Source organism: Leptodactylus fuscus, chromosome 2 (assembly GCF_031893055.1).
Source record: "Leptodactylus fuscus isolate aLepFus1 chromosome 2, aLepFus1.hap2, whole genome shotgun sequence".
Taxonomy (NCBI): Eukaryota; Metazoa; Chordata; class Amphibia; order Anura; family Leptodactylidae; genus Leptodactylus; species Leptodactylus fuscus.
This window is the reverse complement of record NC_134266.1, coordinates 176,219,078-176,231,738: the sequence shown is the minus strand read 5'-3', so window position 1 is coordinate 176,231,738 and position 12,661 is coordinate 176,219,078. Positions and strand designations below refer to the sequence as shown.

Here is a 12,661-nt window from a genome sequence, read left to right as displayed (position 1 = left end):
GCATAATCCCACTCATTTTCTCTTCATTACATACATAATATATACACTGTACATAGTGGGAAGTAGTGTACAGATCTCAGTGAAGCAAGGCAAAGAATAAATAAATGCAAGAATTCACATAAACTAGACAGATTTGCACAAGAAAGTAGATTACAAAATGAATTAATGACACAAATGCTGCCAAAAACTCAAAAGCTGCTTGAAAGTTTAGTTACACTTTAAATCAGACAAGATGGATTTTCATCTCACAAAGGGATCAAATTACAAGCTGTATATAGAAGTGTACAGAGAATAAATCTGTGCTGCAGCTTCTAGTGAGTGTAGTATCTCACCACAGCGCTGGTTTCACAGCAACACCTCTAGTTATTTCTGTATAACATCCTAATGCTGCTGGAGCTTCTTTCTGTGTGTAGGAGATATTGTTAGGAGAGCAGAACCTCCTATTTTCTGAGTGTAGAAGACATAGCAACTAGACAATGGCCACTAGCTCAGGGACAACTGACAATCAGAGACAGTCAACAGAAGAGAAATCTGGTGAAAATAGAAGTCAATATAGTGAATATAGAAGTCAAATAATGTTAAGCAATAGTGCTATTCTAGATATATACGATAGTTAACATCAAAAAGTCACCTGAAACAATAGGTACACTTTAATATCAACATACAAGCTTACTTTGAACATTGTCTTTGCATCTTCAGGTAAAAGAACATCGTGGATAAGTACAGCAAAATTAAAGGTATTTGTCAAAAAGATTGGCCTTTCCACTGGGTCTGACGGACTATCTCGGATGTGAAATAATGTGGCAGCATGATCAAATCCCAAGTACCTAAGCACATTGAAATTCATAAATGTTAATCTTAAAGCAGAATGATTAGACAATAATTACAAAGATGTAAAAATAACCATAACAGTAATTTCCCAGCAAGTTTAGACACTATGGAGAAGTCTGCAAAAGTTATGGCCTTCTGCACTCCTACTCTTTATATAGGCTAGTAAGTAAAAGTCTACCACTTTATAAAACAAACTTTTCAGGAATGAATAGCACAGGTGAATAAAATAAACTTTGTAATATACACAACACCCCCCCCCTTCAATTTAACAAGCTAGAGTGATTGGAATCAAATGAAATTTAGTATGTGAATGTAATGAGAATGTAAAGTTTTTAAAAACGTAAAGTGATTAAAATATTGCAGTGAAAAGATACATTTATTGGCCTAAACCATACAACTGAAAAGAGGCTCTGTTGGGCCACCTCTGGAGTAGATACAAGAATAAATATGATTGGTCATGTAGACGAAGACAATATGGCTTTCAATGGCAGGACACGTAATAGGCTAAGCGATTGAAACTGGTCTGGGCAAAGACAGCAGTGTCTAAAAGATGTGCCACCTGTATCTGCATGGTGGACATGGAATCTGGGAGCGAATTGTGCTCTCTCCCCTGGTCCATTTGAGCTTATTTACTGGGTCTGTCAACTGGGAATATGTGTGTGCTGATTGAGTCATAGAGGCGTGTCAAGCAGTCAAACTACCTAAAAGTAACCTTTGTGAGCCTTTTTATAGGGCAGTGGGGAGACACTTGTAAGGCCAGTACCTCATCAGACCACACATGTAATTATTTACATACCTGCCTAAGACATAAACAATCTGACAAAAACTAATGCACCCAGATAGAAATGTCAGAGGCAATTCGAGAAATCTGTTTTCATCAATACTTATTAGGCTGCTCTCCTCTTCCAGAAATTTATGGAGAGCAAGGAAGATGAGGGGCACAACGTTGCTGCCTGCAAATACATAGTCTCATTCTGTGCGGAGAGAGAGTCTTATCTCATAGATCTTGGATATAACCATGTCAGAAAAGACACACTCACAGAATACCAGAGTGTAACAGCTCCAATTATTTGTGTCTCTATTTTCAGCAGCCTCCTCCTCCCTTCTATTCACTTGCATGTAAAAAAAAGTAGCTCAGTCTGATCAGCAGAGGTAAACATAGTACTTGAATAATGTTAATTATAATAAGACAGAATACAAAAGTTCCTTATAGTCACCTGTACTGTGTTTATTAAAACAAAGTAATAATTGGAAGGCACATTCTAATTATCACTGCACATGCAATTGAGAATAGGAAAACTGGACATAAATAATACATAAAAGTATATGTGCTGTAAGCCGATGGCTGGTAAAGTGTACATCTCACCCAGACTGCGTAAGTGGGTGAGATGATAAAAAGTCCAGAAGTAGTTATTCTCAGCAGACAACATTTGTCTGCTGAGCATTTTGTTAAGTGCTGTGTATTGGGCTGGATTTTTAGGAATGGCAGGTAGTTTGGCACTGGGACCTGTCATTCCACCTCCTCCAGTCCACATTTTTTGGACGCTCCTGCAGCGTCTCACCTGTAGAGGGTTGTCCTCATTAGTGAGGCTTAAGTAGTCTGCTGATAGAGCAGACTTTGGGCAGAAGATTATCATCTATTGGAGCTGCTCCTGACTGTTCATACTGGTACAGGTTATAGGTGAGGCAACCTACACTTTGTTTTAGTTAGAGCCTAGATGAGCAGATCTTTGTTTTGTATTTCTTTTGCTACTGCAAGTTTTTAAAGAGTGAATAAAACTCTACCTTTTGACTGACATTTTGGAGTCTTTTGTGTCTGTGCCAACCGCCTAATAACCCCAGACCCTGACAGTACAATTGTACAATACATACATTTCACATGTTATTTTACAAGTATGACAAAGAAACACCATAAAAGTTTGCCTACTTACCCATCCAACACTTCTGCTTGATATGGAATTTCAAGTTTTGAGTAACTCTTCTCTTTTGCCTTGACCGTAATTTTACCAGAAAACTGTGATGGTTTCTTAGCTTTTGATGCTGATTTGTTTAAAATAAAGATTATTATTATTTATTTATAAAACTCAAGAGAACTTAATCACTTAAAGAGGTAGTCCAGCCATGTGATTTTTATTTTCTAAGCCACTTGCTATTATTATATTTATTTTATTTATATCAGTTTTTTTTTTTTTTTTAATGTAGATTGTAAGCCCCACATAGAGCTTACAACGTACATTTTTCCCTATCAGTATGTCTTTAGAATATGGGATGGAAATCCATGCAAACACGAACATACAAACTCCTTGCAGATGTTTTTTGCCCTTGGCAAGATTTGAACACCAGGACTCCAGCGCTGCAAGGCTGCAGTGCTAACCACTGAGCCATCGTGTGGCCTATCGATTTTATTTTATAACATACTAACACTGACCTTCTCAATCCAGCTACAGCGATTCCTGGGTCCCCCTCCTCCTGTCTGTTTATCTTGGTCTTCAACAATGGCACCCCAGACATATGACAAGTGTAGCCAATAAGTGGCCACAGCAGTGACCTCAGTGGTGTTTAGAGGTCAATGCTACAGCAGATACACGTCTTTGTGGGACACTGCTGCTAGAGGTCAGGATACAATAAACTGTGGGGGATCAGAGAAGGGCTGGAACAGGAATGGCCAGTATCGGTAAGGTCAGTATTGCATCTTTTATTATAACATTCTAAGCAGTTTTGGAGAAAGAAAATACATGGCTGGAAACCCCAATGCATAATTTATGTACAATAAGGGTAGAAATCCTACATGAAGTGAGATATAGAAGCATCATTTACTATACATGCAGGTAAAGAATCTTACCATCAAAACTTATACTTGCAACTTTGGTGTATTTACTCTCAGACGCTTTTAATGTTATGGGCTTGAAGTGAACAGTTATTGCATCATTCTGTGGTGTAGACCGAACGCTCTAAGCAAAATACAAAACCAGTATTACAACTTGGGAAGAAAAAAAAATACGAATGACACAATGCATTTAAAATGTTCTAGTAAAGAAACATGTAATATTACAGTCTACTAGGTTTAGCAGAGGAAATTTTTTAAGGCCTATCCCCTACATGAATACCTTTCTTCTAATCAATCTGTTTATACAGCCACACATCATAAAATGTATTTATGGGATACCATAGACATAACTCCAGCAGAGTGATATACACTCACCGGCCACTTTATTAGGTACACCATGCTAGTAACGGGTTGGACCCCCTTTTGCCTTCAGAACTGCCTCAATTCTTCGTGGCATAGATTCAACAAGGTGCTGGAAGCATTCCTCAGAGATTTTGGTCCATATTGACATGATGGCATCACACAGTTGCCGCAGATTTGTCGGCTGCACATCCATGATGCGAATCTCCCGTTCCACCACATCCCAAAGATGCTCTATTGGATTGAGATCTGGTGACTGTGGAGGCCATTGGAGTACAGTGAACTCATTGTCATGTTCAAGAAACCAGTCTGAGATGATTCCAGCTTTATGACATGGCACATTATCCTGCTAAAAGTAGCCATCAGATGTTGGGTACATTGAGGTCATAAAGGGATGGACATGGTCAGCAACAATACTCAGGTAGGCTTTGGTGTTGCAACGATGCTCAATTGGTACCAAGGGGCCCAAAGAGTGCCATGAAAATATTCCCCACACCATGACACCACCACCACCAGCCTGAACCGTTGATACAAGGCAGGATGGATCCATGCTTTCATGTTGTTGACGCCAAATTCTGACCCTACCATCCGAATGTCGCAGCAGAAATCGAGACTCATCAGACCAGGCAACGTTTTTCCAATCTTCAATTGTCCAATTTCGATGAGCTTGTGCAAATTGTAGCCTCAGTTTCCTGTTCTTAGCTGAAAGGAGTGGCACCCGGTGTGGTCTTCTGCTGCTGTAGCCCATCTGCCTCAAAGTTCGACGTACTGTGCGTTCAGAGATGCTCTTCTGGCTACCTTGGTTGTAACGGGTGGCTATTTGAGTCACTGTTGCCTTTCTATCAGCTCGAACCAGTCTGGCCATTCTCCTCTGACCTCTGGCATCAACAACGCATTTCCGCCCACAGAACTGCCGCTCACTGGATGTTTTTTCTTTTTCAGACCATTCTCTGTAAACCCTAGATATGGTTGTGCGTGAAAATCCCAGTAGATCAGCAGTTTTTTGAAATACTCAGACCAGCCCTTCTGGCACCAACAACCATGCCACGTTCAAAGGCACTCAAATCACCTTTCTTCCCCATACTGATGCTCGGTTTGAACTGCAGGAGATTGTCTTGACCATGTCTACATGCCTAAATGCACTGAGTTGCCGCTATGTGATTGGCTGATTAGAAATTAAGTGTTAACGAGAAGTTGGACAGGTGTACCTAATAAATTGGCCAGTACAGGGTTCTGATTTGGATGGGCCTAGTTACCATGTCAGAATCTGCCACCATCAGTGGCTCTCAGCATTGTACTAGCCGTGCTACTCAATGAGCATACTACAATCTTCTGTCTGATAAATACAACTGTAATGTACTATAACCAAGTCTCAAATGAGGCAGACTTCATATTTGGGAGCTAGAACAAAAATTATTCTTTCCATTTTTTTTGTAAAATTACATAAGAGGGCTTTAGGCAATGTAGAGACTGAATCTCTCTGTCCCATGCACCAGGGAAGATAATTTTGCAAAAACTGCGCCTTAAACTAGATTTCTTAATATAGTCTATATATGAAAACCTCAACGTGGTATTGGCAGCTGGGCTATGCCAATTCTGCAACTCCTATTTACTTATGTGTGGGTTATGGAAACCGCAATGAACAGTCACGTACAAGTGTTTCTGTAACACCCAGCCTCAAAGGGTTCAAAAGATATGGATGCAAGTTTACTGGGATGAAGCATGATACCCTGCTAGGATAATACTGGCGAGTTTTCCCAATTTGGTGGAGTGCTTCTTAAAAGCGAAATGGAATCTTTGCAGAAATGAAGCTGAAAGAATCTGACTAGCCTTATTACTTGGCAAAACACAGAATTTTTGATACAGTCATAAGTTATTAGGTGCAGCGTGAGCAGAGCTCAGTGTAAGCCTAGATGCCAATAAGATGTGCATGTACTGTGGAGTCATTATTGAATACATGGACTGTAGTCTTGCAGAGTGCCTGCCACCCACTGTACTTAAACTATGATTTTATTGTAAAAGAAAAAAAAAAAAAAAAAAAGAGCATGCTATGGCATATTGCCAAGTGAGTGATACACCTCTGGAACCAGGGAGTCTGCCATTACTTTGTACAGTACTCAGGTAGGCCAGCATAAAACCACTAACAAATTCCCTTTAAATATTGGTAAAATGCTTTCTTCCACACAAAACTTTGTTTCCTGAGTAACCTCTCTCCCCATCCAGTTACAAATTCCATTCCATTACAACTCCAATATTAACCTGGGCTTACATAACCGAGTACTGTGGTGAGGAATGAAATATTATGGGTGCATCCACACATGAGAATACATGTGACAACATATTTTGGATTAGGCAGCAGAATACCAATGGACTAGTTATTAGACAGCACTTGTTTATATTGGTAGCTTTCCATGCAAAGTATAAATCTGTCATCCATGGATGGAAATGCACAAAGGATTCAGTCCAGGATTGACAAGAAATGTAAATGCAAGAAACAAAATCACTGGAAGATAAGTTGCACATCCTCACTTGATCTTTGTGAGTATCAAAAACAAGAATTTCTCGCTGACTGGTTTCTCTGATGCATGAATAAACGGCGGCTTTCAAAAAAAAGGGGTTTTCCCTAATTTTACTATTTCAAGCGAGAAGCAGCCAACTGCACTGAATTGTGCAAGCTAAGAGAAAAATGATAACCCAATTTGGCAATACTGGCATAAAGGGTTACCACCCAAACCTTTCCTGCCTTTCAGTAAATCACCTAAAATTGACTGTTGCCAGGGCATTATGATAATACAAATGGATCCCTTCCTTCTCGAATTCCGTTCTGTTTGGAGAGGTCAGAAGTAATCTCGCCTTCAACTACACGGTCAATACCTTAAACTCACAGAAGTGACTTCACTTTAAAGCTTCAATAGCCCCCTTCAATAAAACATGCATGTGAGTGCTTTAGGTATGCAGGAAGCCAATATGTTTGCATTAAGCGAATGCTTTAAATATTCTTTTCCGTACATACGGCAGTTTTTGTTACTATTTTTGCGTACAGTTAATTAAGCAGGGTCTTTGAAGAGATGCAGTGACAGGGGTTAATAAATAAATGCCATGTGGGAAGTAACCCAACAGACTATTAATATCTACACTGTCTCAAGGTTATGGGTAAAGAAATATATTTATTGCAATACACCCAAGCAAACGGTCCTGACAAGAAATCCAGACCTTGTGAAGACTTATTTTCTTATTAAAGAAAACAAAACTTCTTTCTATGAAGGAGCTGTAGTTGTAACTCCTGTTGTACAAGGCAATGGTTGCATCATCCACTTTGAAGGTTTCATGTAAAAATGCTCTAGGAAAATGAGAAGTGCTCTCTGTACTGTTCCTCTGCGCCAGCTCTGCACCTACACCACTTTCAACTTACTATAAAAGTAATGTAACCTTTGTAACGCTTGCCTAAAACTTTTATACTTCCTTTGACCTTCCCAGAGCTATAACTGCTTCATACTTCAGAAAGGTGCATTCACTTTCTTATCTTATAAGCATGAGAATGTTATTATGAAGCTAACCTGTCTCAGCAGTAACGCAAACAGGGTGAAAATACACAAACCAGTAACAGAGACATTGCTTTAGATTAACACCCATTCATAGCATAGAGCTGAGAAGAAACTACCACATAAAGGGGTTACATGTATAGAAAAAAATCATCTAATGCTTTCATGACAGAAGTAATTTTATTTTAGAACCTGCAGGGCATACAGATTATTTGTAGTGTGACTTAGGCCTCATGCACCGAGTATGCATCCTCAGGCACTTCCAATAGGGACCCCCCCAATGCTCCATTCCAATAATTATAGAGCAGGTGATATCCTGCTCCATCACATTGGAATAGAATGGAACCATCACTGAAGTCAATGGGAGACAGAAGACACACTGATGTCATGCAAGTGCATTCCACTATAAATTCCCCCTCCCTGCCATTACCACCACTCTCAGGCCTCATATGCACATGTACGAGAGTGCACGCTAAAATGTAAAGAACATGTACACAGCATAGGGTGGCTATTCACTTTACAAAATGAGATACATTAGGAGTGGATTACCCAGAATCTATGCCCGTGGTGGCAAACCCATGGCACACGTGACAGAGGTGGCACACGTGACAGAGGTGGCACTCAGCGCCTTCTCTGTAGGCACAAATGTGTGGAACGATTGTACTGTGTTGGGACCACTGTGGAACAGATTGTACTGTGTTGGGGCCACTGTGGAACAGATTGTACTGTGTGGGGACCACTGTGGAACAGATTGTACTGTGTGGGGACCACTGTGGAACAGATTGTACTGTGTGGGGACCACTGTGGAACAGATTGTACTGTGTGGGGACCACTGTGGAACAGACTGTACTGTGTGGGGACCACTGTGGAACAGATTGTATTGTGTTGGGGCCACTGTGGAACAGATTGTACTGTGTTGGGGCCACTGTGGAACAGATTGTACTGTGTGGGGACCACTGTGGAACAGATTGTACTGTGTGGGGACCACTGTGGAACAGATTGTACTGTGTGGGGACCACTGTGGAACAGATTGTACTGTGTGGGGACCACTGTGGAACAGATTGTACTGTGTGGGGACCACTGTGGAACAGATTGTACTGTGTTGGGGCCACTGTGGAACAGATTGTACTGTGTTGGGGCCACTGTGGAACAGATTGTACTGTGTGGGGACCACTGTGGAACAGATTGTACTGTGTGGGGACCACTGTGGAACAGATTGTACTGTGTGGGGACCACTGTGGAACAGATTGTACTGTGTTGGGGCCACTGTGGAACAGATTGTACTGTGTGGGGACCACTGTGGAACAGATTGTACTGTGTGGGGACCACTGTGGAACAGATTGTACTGTGTTGGGGCCACTGTGGAACAGATTGTACTGTGTGGGGACCACTGTGGAACAGATTGTACTGTGTGGGGACCACTGTGGAACAGATTGTACTATGAGGGGGGCCACTGTGGAGCAGATTGTACAGTGTGGGAACCTCTCAATAGTTATAGTAGTTATACTATAGTATAGTAGTTATACTATAGTTATACTATATGTTTTATAGCAGACATGTGATATTACAGGCTGTAATAACATTGCACGGTCACTATAAAACAGATCCTGTGCAATGTAAACATAGAACATTAATTGTTCAAAAGTACCAAATGCAGACTATTACTTTTCAGGACAAAGTTGTTTTGTATCATGGCAAGCTCTGAAAAGCCCCAATCACCCTCATTTTGTGGGTCCGCAATTGTGGATCCATACAGTATTCAAGTTAAATTGCTGTGTTGGCACTTTGCGATAAATTAGTGGGTTTTGGGTTGCAGTTTGGGTACTTGGTCTCTACAAGGTTCACCATTACGGATCTATACTATTACCTCTGAAGGATAAGGACAGGAAGAATCATTTCCCAAACATCTTCTGCCTTTACTTCTTTGACTGATATTAAGGAGGTAGCATTTTAGATTACAACAATTATGGTACATACATTCACTTATCAGAGAAATGAAGGAAAATAGATCTTGATTACATCAAAAAGGTCACACAAGGCATACAAGTGTGTAATAGCAGCACTTAGAATAGATTAACACACAGCAGATGTGATGCTGAAACAACTCCATTCAGACGCATGGAAAAGATTTTTCAGTTTCAGACATTCTGCAACAAACATAGGTATATGAATTTACCCTTAAGGGGGTTGCCTGGGATAAAAAGACTTCACGTCAGGCTGACACAACTGCTCAGAGCACTCTCGCTGCCGTACCCCTGTGACACCTTCACTGTACGCATGGTTTCTATTTCAGTTATTGTTTGTTACAATAACTCAAGTCTCAAACCCCGGCTGAAGCGTCACAGAAAGCTACCTGTGCATAGCTTATGTATCAGCCAGCATTTAGGTTTAATGTGCTGCACCTAGAAGCAGCACTTCCCACACACCCAAAACACCTGACACTGTAGAGCAGGGGTAGGGAACCTTTGGCTCTCCAGCTGCTGTGAAACTACAACTCCCATCATGCTCCATTCACTTCCATGGGAGTTCCAAGAACAGCAGAGCAAGTATGCATGCTGGGAGTTGTAGTTTTGCAACAGCTGGAGAGCCGTACGTTCCCTACCCCTACTGTAGAGCACATACTGTGTGGGGGTCACTGTGGAGAATATTATGCTACCTAGTGGTCCCCACACAGGATAATATGTCTCACAGTATTGAGGCCACTGTGAAGCATATTATACTGTGCGTGGGCCCCTGTGGAGCATAATATACTGTGCAGGGGCCCCTGTGGAGCATAATATACTGTGCGGGGGCCCCTGTGGAGCATATTATACTGTGCGGGGGCCCCTGTGGAGCATATTATTCTGTGCGGGGGGGCCCCTGTGGAGCATATTATTCTGTGCGGGGGGCCCCTGTGGAGCATATTATTCTGTGCGGGGGGCCCCTGTGGAGCATATTATTCTGTGCGGGGGTCCCTGTGGAGAATATTATAATATAGATAGATAGATAGATAGATAGATAGATAGATAGATATTAGCAATTACCCAAAAAAAAGCTCTCTCAGTATTACTGGAATGCTGATATACGGAGGCGATTACAATATTACAGCCAAATGAAAAGGTTATTGAGTCAAAACTAGAAGCAGCGATGGCTGTTGAAGGTGTAGAGGGCGGGTTAGCTAGGGAAACAGGGAGGGGGAGTGAAAGTCAGCTTTAAGTGCAGCCCAAGGGAACATGGGAGTAGTAGGAAAGGCACAGATCAGGATGATGCAGATGTAAACAAATGCAGAGGATGCCAGGAGCTCCAAGAGAACCCATAAATCACTGAAAATCACAGCTAAAGGTCTAGGGTGCACTTATTAATAGAACTATCAAAGGTTTTTTGTTTGTTTGGTTTCTTTCTCTTTTTTTTTACAGTATAACCCCTTTAAAGTGTACCATTTCACTTTTTTTTGTGTTTTTTTTGTAATATACTTTACTTTATTAACCTATTATACTACTATTTAGTAGAAAACAGGCTCTAAAGTTCTCCCTAGTAACACTAAGCATTGCCAGACAGAGTCCATCCTGTAGACACAGTGTTTTGTAAAAATTTACATTTCTGGCTGTGATCTCAGCTTTCATATGACACCAGAACCACTGTTGTGGGTGTTTTGAAACCAAAGACACAACTATTTAAAATGATAAGTCCCTTGGCAACTGCGCCATACAGGCAATATAGATTTTTTTTTTTTGGGGGGGGGGTTTCTAGGAAGAAAGAGAGTGCTTTCAACTAAAAGTTATATACATAAATAAATAGTTAATGCAATAGATTACAAAAATATTCACTTCTGACCTAACTGCATAATAGAAAAGTGAAATGAGAGACTTTTAAATGGAAAAGCTGTACATGAAGACAAAGAAAGAAGTGCTGCTTACTGTTATTGGAACATCTTTAGTTCCTGAATTTAGCAAGTGTAGATTTAAAACTTTCGGAACATCTAGAAGACAAAATACAAGATTTCTGAGCAAAACGTTATGCAATATAAGAAATTTACAAAATAATAATATTGCAATAAAGTTAACCAACAATATATTAGAGAGATAAACATTAACAAGAAAAGGAATGGAGAATCCCTAATTAGAATGACTATGTAAATGATAGGTTTGTAAATCAATCTCACCTTGTGTTCGTAATGTACCAAAATCTAGCATTTCTATTGACGAATAAATGCCAGGAGCTGAAAAGAAAAAAAACACTGTAACACACTGTCTCCAGAAAGAAGAAAGGAAGTTTATACATAACAGGAGAGCTTTACCAAGCTGAATGCACTAGGATTCTGCCAATATTTACACTAAAACCTGGCAAACATGCAGTGCACAACACTTTGTGTTTTGCTTGACAAAGAACGCGTCTTTCTGGGAATAGCTATACTTAAGGAGGACCTTTCATGGTCCGGGGCACAGGCAGTTCCATACACTGCTGGAAAGCAGACAGTGCGCTTAATTCAGCTTTCCCGATCTGTGCCCCGGGTAAAGAGCTATTTGTCTCGGTACCGTAGCTCTTCATAGTCAGAAGGGAGTTCCTGACAGCCAGTCAGGTACGTCCTTCTGTACAAGCAGCGCCAATAGCGCTGTGATCTGAGACCGGGGAGGAACGCCCCCTCCCCTCCTGATAATACTTGTATATGGATGAGCACTGTGAGCAGAGGGAGGGGACGTTCCTCCCCGCTCACACTCTACAGCGCGATAGGCGCTGTTTTGAAGATGGACGTACCTGACTGATTGTAAGGAACGCCCTTCTGACTGTAAAGAGCTACGGTATCGGGACCGATAGCTCTTTACCTGGGGCACAGATCGGGAAAGCAGATAGTGCGCTGAATTCAGCACACTGTCGGCTTTCCAGCAGTATATAGAACTGCCTGTGCCTCGGACCATGAAAGGTCCTCTAAGTATTTTAAAAAGAAAAAAAGGCACTACTTAAAAGGGTATTCATATCTCAAGGATCCCATCTATACTGTCAGCTTAGGTAAAGTCAACAGTTTTCATAAATACATTGCTTTAGCAATGCAGCTTTGTTTGCCTTCTAGGTGAAATTATTCCTAGACGACAATAAGAGACGCCAGCTGCATCCAAGGTGCCAA

At 41.0% G+C, this 12,661-nt stretch overlaps 1 protein-coding gene across 5 annotated transcripts in view; it reads right to left on the bottom strand.

Annotated features, from left to right (window-relative positions):
- Positions 1-12,661, bottom strand: part of TMEM131 (transmembrane protein 131) — a 121,498-nt gene that overhangs the window by 29,074 nt on the left and 79,763 nt on the right. For all 5 annotated transcript variants that reach the window (XM_075265169.1, XM_075265170.1, XM_075265171.1 and 2 more), the window contains 5 exons: positions 11,702-11,758; positions 11,457-11,518; positions 3,674-3,782; positions 2,763-2,871; positions 674-827 (listed from right to left, as the gene is read on the bottom strand). In XM_075265169.1, coding sequence (XP_075121270.1) covers positions 674-827; positions 2,763-2,871; positions 3,674-3,782; positions 11,457-11,518; positions 11,702-11,758 — 491 coding nt within the window. The remainder of the gene's footprint in view (positions 1-673; positions 828-2,762; positions 2,872-3,673; positions 3,783-11,456; positions 11,519-11,701; positions 11,759-12,661) is intronic.